We start from the raw sequence: 19,810 nt of genomic DNA on the forward strand, positions 1-19,810 counted from the left end.
CCTGGCTTTGGCTTTTTATGAGATGCTGAGTAACGCACTGACACATTCTGGAATTGATATAAACACACATCAAAATCACTGCCAGGCCCAAAACAGGCATATAAAGATAATATGCTGGAAATACAAAAAAATAAAGAAACAATTATGAGTCAAATTGCAACAGCAGCTCTCTGCAGAATGAACCTTGAAATGTTTCCCATCGACATTTTTCATGTTCGTATCTACAAAACAATTAGCCACAGCTAAGTAAGTACAGTTCCCCCTTTTAAAATTAACTACCTTATAGATATGATACTGTTATAAATAGGGTTGGGTGATATGATCGAAAATGTTATATTAGTTGATACCGATAATTATTATGATAAATGTCAAATTATTTCTTTCAAATTATGAGGCTGATTTTTGCTCCTCAGTGAAAGTTGAAGACACCAGATGGTTGATTGTGGTTTAATCTTTTTAAGTGTCAGAACATGATCAACTATACTTAAAGAGAGGAACATTTCAGTATCATGAGAAAAGTGCACGGCATGTTTACAAAACAAATATATAGCCTAGTGTCTTGTTAGAAAGAGGGAATCCCTGATGACCCTTCATTCTTGGATTTTCAATAACTAAAAAAGCAATGTGTCACATCCTGGGAACCTGAAACTCAAATTTAACAATAACACGTTTAACTTCAGGAAAGCATTTAAGACGAGATGTCAACCCAGTGGTCCTTGTTTTAAACAAGTTAATAAGCCTAATAAGCCTTTAAAAGTGGAATTTAAAATAGTTATTCATTGTTTATTAAATCCTTTAATGTAGTTGTAAGTCAGTCTGTTTTTGATATGTTTATTTTAACACTAACAACATGTTCTGGTGAGGAAAAGGAGGAGTGAGGATGGTGCATACTCAAATGACAATATTGAAACACAGTTGTAATTAAATTCTATACAATTGTCCTGAACTGGTGTTGGTGCATTTTTGCATGATAATGATGATGATGGTGATGGTGGTAGTGATGATGATGATGATGATGATGATGACACCAGCTGGAAATGATTCTACTCCCAGCCAATCAGCGGTCAGACTGGATGCAGTTTTAACTCCCCCACTCGTCTCCGGATGACGCAGATAGCTCCGGTTTGTGTTATTGCTGCTCGCCTACTGTCTGTGGAGAGAAGCAGCAGCAGCATCATCCTCCACCACCGGCTGATGATGATGATGATGATGATGGAGAGGGAAACGCAGATTGTGCTGCAGTAGAGACGCGGGGAGGATGCGTTGAGACACGCCGAGCCGTGTTCAGCCCCTGTCCCCCGGCTGTGCATGATTCTTTTTCCCCGATGGGTTGTGGAGGGAGTCGGGCGGACGCGATCATCGAGCCGAGGTACCATGAGAGCTGGACCAGAGAAACGGAATCGACGTGGCTAACAAATACGGATGTGGAGACCTCCCTGCCTGTTGCAAACAGTAAGAGCCTTGTCTGTCACTGAAAAAAGAGAGAGCACCTTCACTGCATGTGAAATAGGCCGAACCGCATTCAAAACACAAGCTCTTTTATACACACACACAAAAAACTGAATACTACGTCCAGGACTCCGCACCAATCAAAACACAGCTCTGTCAACACCCTGACACTGCAGTTCTGCACTATCCAGCTAATATTGTCGTTAAGGTGAAAGAAGCTATCTGGAGAATTCTTTTACGTTTCAGGTGATTTAACTTTAGTGTGTATCGTTGTCCACAGGTAAAGCTCTGGATGTCAGTCTGAGGGAGAAGAGGATGGTGAACACAGGCACCCAGTGTGGGAAGCAGGCCCTCACATCCACCGGCTCCAGCCACAGGAGACCCAGGAGATCCCTGACAGATGTAGGTAGCAGGTGTAGGCACGGAAACACCTACAAACATCTGTTCTCTTACATTAGATATCATGTCAAAGCAATTCTGCAGAATCAGTCTGGATGAGGTCTTTAAAAAATATATATTTTTAATTTGATTTAACGTTTATTGGAGCAGTAAGTGCCTATAAAGTTTGAAATCTCTACTACATGCACGACAGGAATATTCAAAGTGACAGGAAACAACACTGCAGCAGCACTTACCACACAAACAGTTTTCAAATGGTCTTGAATAAGTCAGAAGTTATTACAAATCTCAACTTCACTTCATATTCTAGGAAGGGAGCAGAAAACTACGATTTTTTTTTTTAATGGGAGATACATTGTATACCTTTTGATCTAAAAATGAAAGGGGAGCTGGTGGTTCAGTGGTTCAGTGTTTAGTGCGCTCACTCCATGTACGGAGGCTCCAAGTGTGCGGACCAGGTTCTAATCCGACCTTTGGCTCCTATCCCGCATGTCATTCCCCACTTTCTCTCTCCCTGATTTCAAACTCTATCCACAGTACTAGCTCTCCAATAGAGGCACAAAAAGCTCAAAAATTAATCTTTAAAAAATAGTTATAATTAAAAAAGAAAACAGCTTTATAAACAACCAAAGATAAACAACTATGTTTTTTATGTAGGCTAGAACAACTACACAGTATCTCCAATGTGAACATGTAAGTATCACTGTGCACAGGCTTTGTTTTGTGCTCTGGAACATAATGTTATGCAGTAAAAGTGAGTAAATGCTGCTTTACTTTGATGGTACCAAAGTATTGAGGTATTACATTTTGAATTAGAGTAGGAATGATGGGATGTCCCTCTGGGATCACAGAACCTGCCATGGCAATTTTCTCAGTTTCCCTATTATATAGACTTCAAGATGAAATCTAAAATGAAACAGTTGATTGGAAAATAATGAAACTTATAACTACTTTCAGTCCTTTACCAAAGGAGTGCGCTTTCACTACTTAGTTTATTTGGAACTAAGCTGACTGTCTGCGTCAAAGAAAGAATAAGAAAACTTGAATTGGTAATTTACACTTTTGTCTCAAATCTTCTATTTAAAAAATGTATTCAGAAAAAGAACAGAAATTGACTTTAAAATGTAAGTGTTATGTAGCTGTAAGTACAAATAGTGAAGATTGAGAATAATTACATGTATGAAGGTATCCTAGATTCTTGGGAACATGGCCTAACATGAGAGCTTCATTCAATCATAGTTGTGGCTACTCTTTCACATTAAGATTTAACTGCACAAAGAAAGTAAGCGCAGACTATAGACTGTAAATTCCAGTCAGTTTTATCTGCTCTAAATTTAATGTATAGGCTTAAAATCTAAGGAATATCAGATAGAAAGAGAAGGGCAGAAAACCCTTTATGGTCATTTTTATTCTCAATGTTTTAAATTTAATTTAATCAAAGAAATACATCCAGACTGTTTTGTTTATCGAAGTTTTCACCTAAAAGCAGCGCTTCAGTGACTCAGCCGACCTGATTTCTGCCCTGTATGTTGACATTGAAAGTTTTTGATCAAACCTTAAAACCCTGAATTGTTCGACAGCAGACAACTCGTGACTCCAAAAGGAGAGCGTCTAAGGAGGCCAGTGCATTGTCTAAGGACGGGCAGACGGTCAGCATCAACAGCAGTGGAGATGATGACCCCGGGAACACGTGTGATGAGAGATGAAGACGAGCTAAGACTCTATTAAAATAGAGGAAGATGGACGGAGCTTCAGGCAGGATCAGCGGAACACAAAGTGTGAGGAGGATGTACGCGAGGGACTTTCTCAATCTCAGCGATTTACAACATAAGCACCTGCACATGTCTCATCCAAAGATCTCGGGATGCTGCATCTTTGTCGTGCCATTGCAAATGCATGTGTGAAGCGAGAGAGTGGAACCGCAGTGTTCACGCTCTCCACCATGCTTTCTCCGCCATGCTTACAGTGCCGATCAGGGAATACGTCACTGTGTTGAGCTAAAGAGAAACAAGAACAGAGTGTCTCATATGCACATGATAATCACAATCTGCACATCAAATGTTGTCTCTGTGGGGCCTTCCAAAATACTTTGCTTTAGTTCTTTGTGCAAGTATATTCCTTTTATTTTGAATGAAAAAGAAAGTGTGAGAGCCAATGATGATGCTGTTGAACCTCAGTCAATGCTGTAAATGATTCCTCATTCAAAAGACCCTGAAGTGCTGTTCAGAGGCTCAGATTTGAGCCTTTTAAGCTTGAGGGCTGAAGATCGTTACTTCCAGCCTTTGCAAGATTAAAAAAGAGAAACACACCCGCATGTGCCTACTATTCACTATGATCTCAACTTCAGCTTAAGTTTTCTATTTGAGAGTTGTTTTTTTGATTTGTTCAGAATTATGTTGTCTCCATCTCTCTTACATTTTCTCTTACGCTGTATAATATTGTGTGGCATTTGTGTTGCTTACACTGATTTGCATGGTTTAATCAAATATAAATTAATTCAGCCTTTTCTCTGCCCAAACTCTAGCAAAAACAAGCTCTGTGGTATAAAACATTTTGCCTTTTGGGCACATTCAAATAAAACAAATGCTGGATCCAGGAAATATCATCCACACAGTGAGATGTATGACCAGCAGAGGGAGTTGTTGACCAGCTGGGACCTTCTTGATGGAAACCTCAAGAGGACTGCTAATGGCATCAACAGCAACCACTTGAAGAAACCTAGTAAAAAGGATGTTCACTTATGCAGAAGGTTAATTAAAAGGAAGTCTGTTGGTAATGTGTTATTAGTAAATGCAGAGTCTGACCTCACATTTTCTGTTGTGATAGCTGTTTATGTTAAGAGTCTTACCAATGCGCTGCAATGATGGCTTTGAAAATGTTTACAGGCAAACTTTTGTGGTGGATATAAAATTTAACACACAAGATGTACCACTTTTTTCTTCTTTCAGCTAAAAACATTGCCAGTTTCTTAAGTTCCCATATTAATACTTTTTGATGATTAACTGTGTAAATGTCATACCAAACCACCAATCACATGACTTACTTACAGTAATATTATTTGTTTGCTATGACTAATACTGGGCCTACAGAATAAAATAAAAATAACAATAAAAAAGTAAATCTTTGGTATAACAACAATGATCATGATTTGAAGGCTTCTTATTCATTTACTTTAAAGTGTACATTCCCTACAGAAACCATGACTATAATATATTGAAAAATGCCCCAAAATGTAACCAGATTTGTTATCTATGAAATAAGAATTATTTGGATCTCTCCCAGTGCTATAATTAATTAGACAGTGGCCATAAATATGCAGACAAATAAAAGGATCTGCCCAGTTGCCACCAATAAGGCTAATTTATCAACCCTATCAATAATAGGCAATGTTTAAAGACCTATAAAGACTAATTAGTCAATTAAATTCAATATTGTATAACATGTACTCAATTACAAATCACATTCATGCATGTCCACCAGAAGAAAGTGAATGTGTAATTAAAAAAACCCAAAAAAACCCTGTATTATTTGTTACAGCTGAGGGACATTTTAGTGTTCTATCTATGACTGGGATTGAACAAGTTTGATAAGTGGTTTAGAGTAAACTAACGTTAAGAAGTACTATTGTTTTCTAGGCCTTGTTTTCCTTGCATGGTTTTCTGAATCTGTAAATAGTCATAGTAAGGGGAGCAGTTAATCCCCAGGAGAATATCACACTAAAGAAACAGGCAGGTAAGAAATAAAATCAACAAAAACAAAAATCTAATTTAAAATAATTTCACACTAAACAATATAGGCTATAATTTACTGTGGGAACTTTGCTTTTTCCAAATATTAATAATATCATATAAATAGTACTTTAATACTTTCAACTTCATGAGCTATTTTAAACACTTTACTATGAAAAGACTGAATAGACAATTTTTTTTAACTGTCTTTATTGACAAATTTAACATATACAAAAAATGTTTATACAAACTCTTAAAGAGGATGAACATACAACAGCAAAATACACAGGAACAAGTTAATTCAAACATAAATCAAGACTAGGGGGGATTATGTATAAAAAATAAATAAATAAAAATCAAACTTTTCCAAAAGAAAATGTCAGGCAAATGTAAGCAGTCAACTGAATAGACAATATTAGGGGATTGGATAAATATTGATTACACACCTGTTGGCGGAAGTTCCGGTGTATAAAAAGAGAAGAAAACCGGCGGGCAGCAGGACCACGCGGAGCCCTCGTGTCAGCTCACTGCTCACACAGCCGTCCGTCGTTCACACAAACAGCTGACTGAGACGGTAACGCTGTGATAGTTACAGTCTATGTGTGAAACCGAGAGGAATAGTCCTTCAATTCTTTTCTCGTTGTTATTTGGGTAATAATGGTATGAAGATATGGCCAAGCGACCGGGGACAGACGACGGGATGCTCACTTCTCCGACCATTCTCCGGGATTTCTCCGGAGAAGTGAACATGGACTGCAGCGACGGAGCCGTCGACGTCTCCCTGGAGGAGATCCTCCATCTGTACAGCCAGCCGATAAACGAGGAGCAAGCGTGGGCAGTGTGCTATCAATGCTGTCGGACTTTAGCGCAGACACAACGGAGGAAAGGCTCCAAGTCTGCTGCCGGTGCCTCGGCTGTAGTCTACCCGAGGAGGATCGAGGGACCCGGGGATGTAAGGATCTGGAGAGACGGGACTGTTAAACTGCAATTTGAGGGCAACACAGGTAAACGAACCGAGACCGGGCAGGTGTCAGGATTTTCATTTTTTGTCACAACCTGGGATCATGTGAAAGTAACTGCGCAACTAAACGACTGGCAGCCATGAATTATGTCCATTCACATCACTCACAGGCCAAACGAATGGAGCATCCTCACAAAGAGGCCATATTGTTATTCTGTCTCCATCCAGCCATGTGGGGAATGTGTTTACAGACCGACGATGCTTTTTTAATAATAGGCCTACATCATATATCATGGACGCAGTGTTAGGGAGATTTATTAGATGATATCACCAGCCAGGCTTTGTTTCAACAATAAAAATAGAATCACGTTTATCCTAATCATGTCGCGCAATTCAAACGGGAGTGTTAACACCTGGCTGCTTTTGTTTTTTTTTGTGTGTTTGAATGACTTCTCATGCGGCGGTCACATCCCTACAGTAAACAATGAACCATGTGATGCAGTGAAGCTGCAGGACACCTTGGGTCCAGTCCAGAGCGAAGAATTAAAAGCAACGTCAAGGCCACCGTGCAAAACGACTCCTATGATGACTCAGCCCAAACGATTAGTGGCGTTATAATGAGGTGAAAGGCGCAGATTCATGTTACGTGCACCTGAGGGAGGTGGAAACACGTGTGATGCGGTCTGGTGAAAGTATGTGGTAAGGCGGAGGAGCATAGGGGGTAGATAAAGTAGTTCCACTGAATTGTGGTCCATGACATCTACTGGAAGAATGTAGCTGTATTTACCTCAGTGCTGAAACGATTAGGCAGCAATTATGATTATCCTCTCCCAAAATCTGAGCAAAGAATTCCAGTCTTCTAAATAAGTTGCATACCTTTTTTTTTTTTTTAGGTTGTTTTTTTTTTTACTATTGTTTAAGCAAAACAATATGATGTGATCTGTGGTTTTCCACTGCATTCTGACATTTTATAGCCCATACAGTTAATCTTTTAATGAGCATAGTCATCAATCTATCACTAATCTACCCGACAACAGGTTGCCAAAAACGGCCTTACACACAGTAACAGGCGGTCTATTGATTCAAATAAATATTAATAGCAAATAAATATGGGTAGATTTTGGATGCTAGCTGAGAGCATTCAACTCTTTAAGATTCGGTTTGCGGTCAATGCGGTTTAGATGCTGAGAAGTACAGCAACAATGTAGTTTAAAAAAAACACATTTCTATTTGGCTTCCTTGTTCCTGTACCTCTGTCCAGGTGTGTTAAAGATGTACAAAGCGTCTCAACGCCTTTAAACTGCATTCCATTAATATGTGAGAGATGTAGCTGGGTGGGAGGAGGAGGTGTGGCTGTCAACAAGGCCTCAGGCATCAAGGTTAGGTACTCGCTCTCTCTCTCTTGGGAACTTATTAGCCAACATGTTTATTTTCTTCATATTTCCCCACCCCCTGATCTCTCTCTGTCTGTCTTTAGTCCAGCACTCCTTCATCACAACATTTAATCAAGCATCTGTGTTTGCTCTGTGTGGGAAATGACACTCTCTAAATAGATACATTCAGCCAGTGCTGCTTGCTGCGAGTCTTGGCAGCTGCAGATATAGAACAAATGTGATGATTGGATGCAGAGACTTTAGAAGTCTGGGTACAGATGAGTTTGGAGATTAGGGGGGGGGGAAGAGTCCTTTGCTTCTCCTCTGGCTACTGGCTGAGGTCTTTTGGGGACAGCCTGGCCCTGTCCTGATTCTTCTCGTTAGGCCTGGCGATGAGAGAGACATGAGGCTTATTATTAAGCTTGGGAACTCTGCGGCTAGTCTTAAAAGGTGACTAACCAAGCAGCAGAAAATCGATGATTGCACAACCCATGCATGGCCTGCACATGGGTCAGTGACAAGACTGCAAGATTTGGTGAACACTGGCAAAATCTCTGCTTTTCGTATTGCTTCCATCAGGAGTTTGTAGAGCCATTCAGTGCTGTTTAGCTAGCAAAGCAATCAGAGCGAACAAGTGTTCGCTTGATGCATAGCAATCAGAATTAGACTCATCAGAAGCATGGCAGTGAATACCCGTGTTATTCTAGGCTGAATTGATGCAAGATGCATGCTGCCTGTCCTCCTGCAGTCATATCTGTTTACATGCAGCATGGGGAAGAATACGTTCCCATTCGCTATGTGATGCTTTGAGAAAAGGATGCTGCATCAAGATGAGACACTTGTTTACAACAAAATCTTCAGTGATTCATACCAGCAGTGCAGTACGGAGGAGTTTGGTGCGTTCAGTATTTTAGCAGGAGCACAATTCAAACAGCTGATGGGGGAAATCATTAGAGCTTAACAGATGTATCTCTTATGTAGCTGATATGGGACTAAAAGAGATTTTGCTTTATTTGTGTGTATATGTTTTTATCCCTGTGTTTTTTTTTTTTGTTTTTTTTTTAAATAGACCAGAAAATGCAGAAAACTTTGCTTGGGGTGATTTAGATTTTCTCACCATTATAGTTTACAGCTCTCTCAGCACTGTCTGCAGTAAATATAGAACAGCATCACAGCTCAGCAGAAGGTGAGCCACACTTGAAGTGTGTCAAAAACTATGATAATGTAAAATACTCTTTTTATAAACTTATTGATTCAGGAAAGCAGCCCTTTGAGTAGCCTTGCATATATAAGATGTATTTAAAATAACACGCTTGTTTTCATTGCAGCTCAGATATGCACTTTCGGCTGCCATATAGTAATCAGTGAATTTCCCCCGTAACAGTAGCTGTCCCAAAAACCCTTTGTTGGTCAGGATCCATCCTTGTGTTCGGGAATGGCTTTGAATAAAGCTGCACCACCTCCTTTAGGATTTATTTGCTTGTTTTGAAAACACCAAAACAACACTTTTAAAAGTGGTACCCTGACACAGAGGTTGACATTTCTGTGAATAGGTTTGTCTGGGTGACTCTGAACACTGCTCCAAATATGTCCGCTCTGTGACTAACTTACCCAAGGAGAAAAACAAGGAGCCTGGCCAGGCTGTCTCTCTGCGGCTGGGACAAACAGAGGACCCTGTGTTTCTCAGACGAGCGTTGGTAGATGACTGTAAACGGTTGTGACCTGCACAGGACTGAAACACGTTTTTGCTCTATATTAAAAACAACATTAGATACAGCAAAAGGAATCAGACTAGTCCCATTTAATCAGAAACTGCTTTGAATAGCTGTAAAATTTGAGGTTGGAGAGATGACATCATTGGCCAAAGTGTCCCATTTATATGCGATGAGCTAATTTGACCCTCTGGACTGGAGTTAAAGTGTGATGATCTATCACACTGATTGTACTTTCAACCTTGATGTTCTACCGGCTCTAGCGATTAGCTGTCAAAAGTTCAAGGGAAGTCTCATGTAATGTTGTTCAATAGGAGAATTTAGAATATTCATTGAGGGAAAGACATGTACTCCGTGTACTTTTTAAGCCCGTATATGAACATGTAGAGGTACAGGTGTGTTGAGAAAGTAAGTTCCAAAACAAGAGATAAGATTATCTTTTCAGTACAGATGAGTGGAAACCTTAAGATTGAGATTGATGTTTTGCTTTTCATAGAAATAAATAGGCGCAATGGTTGGATGTCTGTGTCCTGTGGGTGTTTGAACTGTCATACTGTATTATATCCAGCCTCCCCCCCCCCCCCCCCCCCAGTGGCAGGTTTTGACACCATCTGCCTCAGGCAACTTGAAGTGACTGCAGAGAAAACATGATAATTTATTCACTCTCTAGTTTTACTGTCCTCTGCAGTGCTGTTCAGCAACTGTACTTCTCATGCTCCTCTCCATTCTCTGGTTTAATATTTGATGTTCTGTTACATTGTGCGACGTGTGATCACTCTGTCTGTTCTCTTTAAATATGTCTTCCCTAAGTGAACAGCACACGCGCATAAATCATTCACAGGGCATGATTGCCTTGTTTCATTGTCTGTAACTAATAAGCACATGCACAATTAAAAACGTGCTACAGTTTCTGTAAGTGTTAATAATGATTTCTCTGTGTGTGTTCTGTCATTACAGACAAGTACGGATCGGCCCCCACGTCATTAGAGGTGAGTTTCACATTAAGCTTTTCATACGTCATTTTGTGTAAAATGAAGGAGTGTTAGTCACAAACCAGAAGTTTTCTGAACCACAGGATGCAGAATGTTTTTTTATAATGTTTTGTTTATTCAGTTATAGATTCATTTTCCCCTCCATTACTGTCATGCATTAGTTCAGTCAACACCTTCACATAACTATTTCGGAAACTGTAGCTTCCCACCCTTGATAGTTTTGTTGGCACATCCTGGCACAAAGTTGACCTGACCATGACACTACTTTACTGACTTTGTGGCTTATTTTCAGTCATTTTAGTCAGATACAGCCAGAACCCTCCGGGATTTCTTTATAATGACGGCTGTCCGTGTTGTGTACCCCGTGCTTGTGCTTGGGCATGAACTGAACCGTGCCGAAGCACACCTCTTTGAAGCGTGCCAGGGCCAAGGAAGTGTACAGTGCTTGAGCACGGATCGGAGCACTCACTAGTCAAGCGAACTGGACTTTAGGGGTGAAGCATGCTTAGGCACGGTACAGATTGCCTAGTGTGAGTGTGCCCTTAAATGAGCAATCTAACCACAGGTAGGCTTATGCTGCAATAATGTACTGTAGAATTGCTGACATTGGCCTTGAGCAAAGAATTTCCTCGTCATTTGAATGAATGTTTTATTAATGGTGGTGAATAACAATAATATTTATTGTGGTAATAACTTGTTTTTTTCTATTAATTTCCTGGAATGTTCCTTCTGTACTTGTTCTTGCCGACAGAAAAAAACTTAAGTCACCTCTTACCAAAGTAAAATTATTGCAGCATTCAACATATTGCAAGAAGTTGCTTTCATATTTTTTTTCCCTACATGTCCAGACCAATCGACAAGCATCATCCTTTCAGTTAGCTGTGTGGAGATTGAGCCCTGACCCGTGATGCTCTTAACATGAGTGAGTGGGAGTGAGCTCTGCGCAAACAGCTCTCTTTACCTCATTCTGCACTTATTGTGTGTGCTGCACTCTCACACTGAAGGAAGGGCACTTAAAAGAGAGCACATCTGTTTTCTCCTTCTCTTTTTATTCACAAACGCATCACTTCCTGTACTATTTTACACCCAAGCATCACCGTCGGAGCCACGTGAAGAGGACATGTGGCCAGTGGATGTTTGGTCAAGCATGGTTCACTGATGAATGCTGGGAGGAGAAGTCCGTCCCAAAGCCTCATTATGTGTACATACAGTAATTACACAGAGAATCCTCTGTCAACTCTGAGAAGTCTGATGGTCTTTCATGTTTGCCTTGCAGCCCATGTGATCACAGGCATGCACAGTCTGTGTGTGTGTGTGTGTGTGTGTGTTTTGCATGGCTTAGTGGGAAATAGAATTCCTCCACCTCTGCTGACAGAACGTGGATGGAATCCTATGATGAAATCCCACGCTTCAACTAGGGGCTGCTGAAACAGCTTTACTACCATGAAAAAGTGTGCATGCTTTGCTGGTGCTTTTGAAATGCACAACATCTTACACAATGCTTATTTGAGAAGCTTAGGATATGAAATCTGCCACGTCACTGGACCCAGATGATGCATGTTTTCAAAATGTTTATTTTTCTTCAAGCTTCATTGATTCAACACTTGAGGGCACATTAAGAATGGGATGTGGTTTTAGTTAGTAATTGTTTCAAAAACTATTGGAAGGATTGTGACGGAAGTGTATCCATACATTAAAGTCAACTTCAAGATTGTTGTAAATTACATGGCGCTAGCAAATACGTGCAACGACATTCCCATAAGCCTTAGCTGTACGTGTTGTTTTGTAGAAATTACTCTTTGAGTATGCTAACATGCTAAACTGGGATTGTAACCATGGCTAATATTAAGCCTGCTAAATGTTAGTTAGTCAGGAAGCACTTTTGAACATGTGAGGTTAGCTAAGAAAGTTAGCATTTAGCTCAATTAGCTCAGTCTGTAGGGACTTGGGTTGGGAACCGTAGGGTCACTGGTTGTCCTGCAGTCCCAGTGCGTACCTATAATATGGAAGTTGGTCTGGTAGCTGAAGAGGTGCCAGGACACTTCCTGAGCACTGCCTTGAGCAAGGCACTGAACTGCTCTGGTGCGCTCCCTGCATTGCATTGTGTAGCAGCCCCACTCTGACACAATGCATGTCCACAGGTCCTGTTTGTGCATGTGTGTGAATCGAACCTATGTGATTGAGAAGCATGTCCCTAAATAACCCGAATTTCCTCTCTGGGATTAATGAAGTATATCAAAATAAAAAAATCACATTTTTTTTTGAAGCTGTTCCATCCTCAGTATAGCCTCACAGCAGGGAAGCTGTCATAGCTGTCAACCATTTTTTGGTTGTTGCTTGACGTTTTTCGTAGACATGTTAACCACTTGACTTGAGGATTCTTGCAAATGAGTTTTGATTTAGTAAATCTCTTTTATGTCCCATACGCTTGTATATTTTGTGTACTGTAGGGTATATTGAATGTTATCATGCTAACATGCTAAGCTAAGAATGTAGATGCTACACCTGCTTAAATGTAAGCAGGTGTATTTGGAAAAAAACATGTTAGAATGGGAAAGTTAGATTTAAATATAGCTGTTTGTCAGAGCGTCACAAGTAGGGAAGCTAGCATAGCAGTGGACGATGGTTTTGTTTGAACTGCCCTGCTCTCTTTTTTTTTTTTTGCTAAATAAGATTTTCTCTTCTGACAGGCAGTTAACAGGATCTCTAACTTTAAATGAGCCCTGATGCTTTTCCTTTTTTTTTTTTTTTTTTAATTATACTCTTGGATTTAATGCTCTCACATGAGCTCAAATTTTGGCCGTACTCCCTTGTTCCTAATTTTTTGACCTTGTGTTCGTGTATTGTCTCAGGCGCCTGTGTTCCTGAATCCGCAGACAAGTCGATGTCACTCTCGGCTTCTGCCCACTAATGTCTCTTGGCGATCCTCCCTAGCTTGGGTTACATTGACCTACTTTCCCTCACTTAAACCAGACAATCTGTGTCGACATAATCATCAACAATGTCAGACAAGGTAGCACGCTGTTATTTTTCATTAAGGCTGGTCAGTCATGAGTTTGTTTTCCTTTTGTCATGCTCTGTTGTCCTGGTACTAAACATTTAGGAATTTGTGTGTGTGAGTTGCACCTTCTGTTGCAGGCTTCAAGACTAGCTTAACCCAGTTTGTTCTAAATGAAAGATTAAGGTTAGATTAGAAGTAGTAGTATCCTATTACAGGTTCTTCACTTTGCCAGGTCTGCTCAGGTGCCTTCAGCCTGACTTTGGACTGAAATGTTGTTAGCCAGCAGCGTCATGCAAAGGGTAAAGCTTTGGATTTTGAAATGGATCTCTAAATAGAGTGTATTTAATTCATTAGCAAATAGCCATCAATGTGTTTTATTTCATCTTCAAGGTAAAATTGACCAATCATATTTTAAACGATTGACCTTCTTGACTTTTTATTTAAATTTAAAGCCAAAGGATCAAATTGGATCTTTGTTTTCACATGTCCTCCTCCCAGACCCAGATGGTTCCAGATAAGATGTGATTGGCTCTGAATTGGCTCCATCTTGCATTTGTTTGCATGTACACTATGTACAGTAGTGGCTTCCACATTGCAGCTGCTTGAACAGGGCCTGCGTGTGTCTGCATGTGAGTCCCGTCCTTTATACCAGTAACTGCAGGCAATGAGCTCTGACAGTTTCCCCCTCCTGTCAGCTGTGTAGATCTTGTGTAGTGTAGATCTTTACGCTCAGTTGTCGGCATGCTTGTTTGCTTATATGGCTTCAAGTTTGTTTGTGTTGATGGCTGGCCCCCATTCTGATCCATATACCCATGTACCACTGACCCCATTGTCACGTTCTGCTTTTATCCCAATCAGTCAATAGATTTCTTTGACAAAAAAAGCTCTAGGCACCAGTGCTGCTCGTATTACAGCCTCCAGGGCTACATATGTGCTCACAGAGGAAACTTGCATCCAACACAAAACCACAGAGTGCAAATTATTGAGCTATTTGAGTCAGGGAACTCTATTTTTACCTTCACCTTGATTTTCTTTCTTCTCTTTAGTCAAGCCTGATATATGGATTGAGTTTTCACGTCGGTGTGTCAAATTTGAGGAGATCTTCTGTCAGATATTTTCCAGCGGCTGCTACAATGTGCTGTGAGGTTGATTTCCTGAATAGACGTTTTGATTTGGTGTTGCGTTTAGGGCCATTTCAGGAACTGTGACAAAATTTAGATCAAACTCAGGAGGATGACCTAAGAGTTGTTGTAAATTTGAGGTTGTTCTTTTTTTGGTAGAATGATTTTGGCATTGATACATTGACTTCTGTGTTGCTAAGGATTTTTTAACCCTGGAAAACCTGATTCTTGATAATATTATGTAATCTCAGATTTTGGAGGACTGCTTTCCTTTGAGTTAAAACTAAAGATGCTGTTTGATAGAATTGAGCTTTATTCAGCTCCTCTTCTAATGTCACCATGACAGTTTGACATGAGGACAGACAATATCAGTGATAGCTGTCTGAGCCGCAGCGACACTTTCTCCATCCTCAGCAGTTTCCAGCTGACCTCACAGATGAATGCAAAGCTTGCATCATCAGAATCTGTCCCACTATGAACTGTGATAGTGATGCTGCAGACAGGAGGAGGCTGAGCAGCCGCTCCTCCAGTCTGCAGATTTTGGGCTCGGGTGGTTATGCAACTGTCTGTGTTGTGATGGCTCTGCTCTTACTGCTGCAGAAAATGCTTAGGGCTGCTCGGCGGTCTGCTTTGTGGGCTGCAGTGGCAACTGTATAATCATGTCAGGCCAAAGATTTGCAGAAGTCTGCAAGAATTCTGTTTTCAAATGAACATCTTTTTCATACTAGGCATATATTTGAACAATCAATGCTAGTAATTGTTTTTATCAAAGGGGCATTATGATCAGTTTAGTCTCTTGTTGACCTGCTCTAGCTGTAGCTTTAACTCTAAATCTCCAGTGATAATGAGAGAATGTCAGAGTTTATCAGCAGAAGCATAGATTCCAAAAAGTCAGCAGCAGTTACATATTCCTGCATACACAGACAAGTCGGACCTTTCCCATCTCATGTGTTTGTGGGACTGTTGCCCTTTAACACAAACAGCTCATTCTTTGCCCATCTGCGTAATGTTTGACTCACTGGTGCGTTACCCAGCGTGGTCGCTCCTCTTTTTCTCCTCATTGAGCCGGATTGTATCTGTCTCTCCTAACTTGACCTGCCTTCTTCAAGTATTTCTCCTGCGGTTTTCCTGTATGAATTCAGCTTTATAATAATCACTTATTCATATTAAAACTGAGAAATGAAAATAAATCTACAAACATATTAGGCAGTGCTTTGATAGGAAGGCATTCTCTGCTATTCTTCTTAATCCAACAATGGGAAGAAGGTCTCAGGCAGGTCTCTTTAGTGGTGTGTTTCTCTGTCATGTTGGTCAGAATACAGAACAAATTCAGCCATTACTACTTTTTCCCATACTCACTTATTATGATATAATCCATCATTTGTCCTTGCATGCAATTTCTTAGTCATCATTTTTTAAAACTTTTTATGCTCATTGGAAGCTACCGCTGGCGACGAGGTAAACCGTTTGGTTATGAGAGCAGCATTCCTTCAGGAGCCGAAGGATATTCTAAACTCACTGATTCTCTGTGAGGATGAGGCCTCTGACGGTGGTTCCAATAGAAGGAGGAGGTTTTTCAGGATAAAACGGCTCATTCTTAGAAAACAGAAGCCTGAAGCATTTCTTGTCATAAGCACTGATTTCATAGAAGATTTCAGGAATTGTTACGTGTTTTGGAGCTTGAGAAAATTTGCCTCCTAGTGGAGCATCGAGAAAATTCTGAATGGATATCTTCAGGAATAATATGAAACGCTGGTTCTGATATAAAGAGCACAGTAAGGGCCTGGGTCCACCTGGTGTTTATTTTCGAGCAGAGCAGTGCTAGCTGTGCGCTCTGGATTGCTTGGATGAAGCGTATGAGCGCTGAGGAATAAAAACGCTACACGTGCCTCTTTTCCAACAGCCACTGTATGAGCCACACTGCTCCATATGTTTGTCTGTCTGTATGTTTTCTTTTTGAGATTGTTTTTCACTAGGAGCATCAAGCGGAGAGGATGCTTGCTCTCCTACTTTGTCTGGATAATGATCTTTAATAGCTGAATAATAATGACGCCCCCCTATCACCCCTCCAACCAGTAGGATGTGGGTACACGACACCATGTGATTGGCTCGTTGTAAAGAGCGCCTGTGACATGAACGGCGCCATTCTGAATAGTTGAAAACATTTCAACTAGAAGTGCTGGAGCGGTCGCACAGAAAAGGCGGAGCGCTCAGAAAAAGGACGCTGGGCACTGAGCCTTTTCTCACGCAGGCCGCCTGCTGCTGGGAACATTTGAAAAAAAAGAAGCTGGCACACTGACCACAAGATGTAAGCCTGTGTCAGTGATGCTTTATTTTTCTTTGACCTCCAGATGACTCCCTCTTGCTGCATTTCCTAAGAATCATCTAGAAACTGTTTCCTGTTTCACCTGCAGTTGGCTGCAGTGATGGGAACATATGCGTGTTTCATCCACCATGGCAGGCTTCCACCGAACTCTGGGTGGAGCCTGCTTTCAATTTGTGGTTTATCTCTAAACATTTTTTGCCCTTGCCTGAAACCCAGCGGTGGATTTTCTGGCTGTCTTTCTAAACATTTTTTTTTTATCAGCATACTAGTTCCCCCTCATTCTTCTTCTTCCTGCCCCCCCCTGCTGTGCCCATCTTTTCCTCAGTCCTCTGAGTCACAAGACTGCAGATAATATTGCAATGTGTATTACCAAAACCAAGCTTTCTTCTTCCTCCTTCCTTTACGTCAATCACCTTAGCACCGAATATTGATCTTTGAGATGAGCTGTTCTCCATTTCCTTTGAAATCAACTCAAAGGGAAGCATTATTTGATTGAAAGAACTGAATGAAGTGATTACATTAAAGTAGCTCAGTTATATTTTGTTCTTATGCAGGACTGAAATAATTGGCAAGTAAGTCAACGCTGACATTATTCACACAACAGTGCACCTAAACCTCGGATAACTGGAGTGCTTTAATCAGTGATGCCTTGAGCAGGTAGCCAGTCTGTGCTCAAAACTACAGTTAATGATTTCAAACCTGTATGTGCTGGCAGGGGAATTGGTGTGAAATCTGCTGGCTAAACAGTATAGAAACATTCTTAACCACTACATCTATTTTAATCCAAGTGCTTGAATTAGACACGGGTACATTAACACTGTGCATGCATGATCGTAGATGTTTAGTTTCCTGCTGGGCTCCAATGTAAAGCTCAGTCGCTATGAAAGAAACCCCTTGTGCTGTTTGTCGCTCCAGCAGTCCGTAGCGTCACCGCCCACTACAGCGCATGTTGTCCTGCAGATGGATTATAAGGTTACATAACAAGACACTAAGGAATAGAGTATTTATTTTCGCCCTGGTACAGGATTATCAGCCGCACACAGAGATGTTGGATGAATGATGACAGCAACACAACAAACGTGATTTCTTTTTTTTTTTTTTCAGGAGTTTATCTAAATGAGTGTGCAGCCTCTTTTGACACAAATGATAAAACTGTAGTACACTGAAGGACTTCCTCTACCTTAAAGTTAAGACCAGACAGTGAGGCATCTCAAACAGATTAATTGTAAAAACAATCTGTCAAAAAGGTCTCAGTGAGTTTAACCAAACATGAGTGTGGTACATAAACGCTTGATATTATGTCAGAGGTGTAATGATTTTTCGTCTCGGCTGCTGGGCCCAAACACTCTCGGTAAACTCCCTTGCTTTCTGTTCCCTGCGGTCCCATAGACCTCAGACAGGTGCTTCTCCCTGGCACCTCACCCAGCTTTGGCAGCCATGCCCATCAACAGCAGTCTCGCCCTCATCATGTTTTATTAGGACACCTCCCTTTCTAAACACTGTCCTGCATTCCTTTCTGTGTAAGAACATACAGTACAGTCAGCTTATTATTTAATAAGTTCATTTCTTTATAGCTTTAATGTGTTTGTTGTTGTTACCACAGGTATGGTGTGTAGCAATGTGGTTTTTAAATAGCAGAAAATAATATGTGCTGACAACAACTAGTTTGTTTTTAAAGTATTATTTAAGATCTTCCTGAATTGAAAGAAGGGACATTTTGTTCAGAGATCATTTTGTTCAGTGATTAAGAAAGTGCAGATCGCTCGTTTATTGCACACTGTTTCCTGTTTTGTAGAGATTGCTGTCAAAACAATGGAACCTGTCGCACGTTGCAAACTCTGAGAAACTAAGTCCACCGTTAAAACAAATAAACATCAGTTAGCCATTACCGTCAGGGATCTTTACTTTCAATCCTTTTCAAATACAGCAGCTGTGAACTGACACAACTCTTGTGTGATATTATAGAAAACTAATATTTAAACTTTGCAATACATTCAACCCAACTTTATTTAAAAAACACCCTTGATGCAAACATGCAGCCCAAAGTAGGAACATAGGAACAGACTGATGGTCATTAGAAAAAACACTGAAAAGGATCGGTTTGAGATAAAATAAGAGAGGCAAAAAGTATCAAAATAGAGACGTAAAAAATACCAGCGCTATTGTATTGTAAAAACAGTATATACACTTAGATTAAGACTATAAAAAGTTCACAAATGAGTCCAGAGAGATGAAAAAGAGAGGTCCCTTTTGCTTTGAAAATACAGATAGACATTTAGATATCCAGAGCGGTACAAAACCAGTGATATTTAAAGCTGCAGTATTTTTAGTCCTGCAGGCTGAGCTGTAGTGGGTTTAAGCACTAAAATATAAATATCTAAAGCATTGAAAGATGCTGAACAATGTGTGTTTGGTATCAGTGTCAAATGATCCAAATAACCGAGTTGTTGTGATGAATGAAATCTGATAATTATGACTAAAAGGTCCATCCAGATAAGAAGACGAAGAAGAGAAGTTATTTCTGTTTTTTTTTTCTTCTGATCCAATATTTGACATTTTGACAGGCGTTGTAATGGCTGTAAAATATACATGTTTGACAAAGTGAATTTCAGATTAGAGCTATGGGTGCTTTATGGAATAGAAAACTTTGTCATGCTGAATCTCATGAAAGAAAATGAAGGTTCATTTAATTTGAAACTCGATACTTCAGTGACCTTCTCGTCTTTAAGTGATGACTTTCGCACAGAG

The 19,810-nt window shown here is 40.3% G+C and overlaps 2 protein-coding genes across 11 annotated transcripts in view; both read left to right on the forward strand.

The window, feature by feature from the left end:
* The first annotated feature begins 1,068 nt into the window (after window positions 1–1,068).
* On the forward strand, window positions 1,069–4,776 carry si:ch211-215i13.3 (brain and acute leukemia cytoplasmic protein). 2 transcript variants are annotated; one of them, XM_020631681.3, is made up of 3 exons: window positions 1,069–1,452; window positions 1,730–1,851; window positions 3,432–4,776. In XM_020631681.3, the coding sequence occupies exons 1-3, from the start codon at window positions 1,326–1,328 to the stop codon at window positions 3,552–3,554; spliced, it is 372 nt and encodes a 123-aa protein (XP_020487337.1). In that variant the 5' UTR covers window positions 1,069–1,325; the 3' UTR covers window positions 3,555–4,776. The 2 variants fall into 2 exon arrangements, with proteins under 2 accessions (XP_020487337.1, XP_020487336.1); XM_020631680.3 differs by having other exon boundaries at window positions 1,077–1,452; window positions 3,429–4,776.
* Window positions 4,777–6,081: 1,305 nt separating this feature from the next.
* The window catches only part of spire1a (spire-type actin nucleation factor 1a), a 30,259-nt gene continuing 16,530 nt past the window's right edge, over window positions 6,082–19,810 (forward strand). For 4 of the 9 annotated variants that reach the window (XM_020631616.3, XM_029276963.2, XM_020631619.3 and 1 more), the window contains exons 1-2: window positions 6,084–6,580; window positions 10,580–10,611. In XM_020631616.3, coding sequence (XP_020487272.1) covers window positions 6,247–6,580; window positions 10,580–10,611 — 366 coding nt within the window. In that variant the 5' untranslated portion in view covers window positions 6,084–6,246. Of the gene's footprint in view, window positions 6,581–10,579; window positions 10,612–19,810 lie in introns of all 9 variants that reach the window. The other 5 variants (XM_065948087.1, XM_065948086.1, XM_065948085.1 and 2 more) reach the window with 2 other exon arrangements.

Source organism: Labrus bergylta, chromosome 19 (assembly GCF_963930695.1).
Source record: "Labrus bergylta chromosome 19, fLabBer1.1, whole genome shotgun sequence".
In the NCBI taxonomy this organism is placed as follows: Eukaryota; Metazoa; Chordata; class Actinopteri; order Labriformes; family Labridae; genus Labrus; species Labrus bergylta.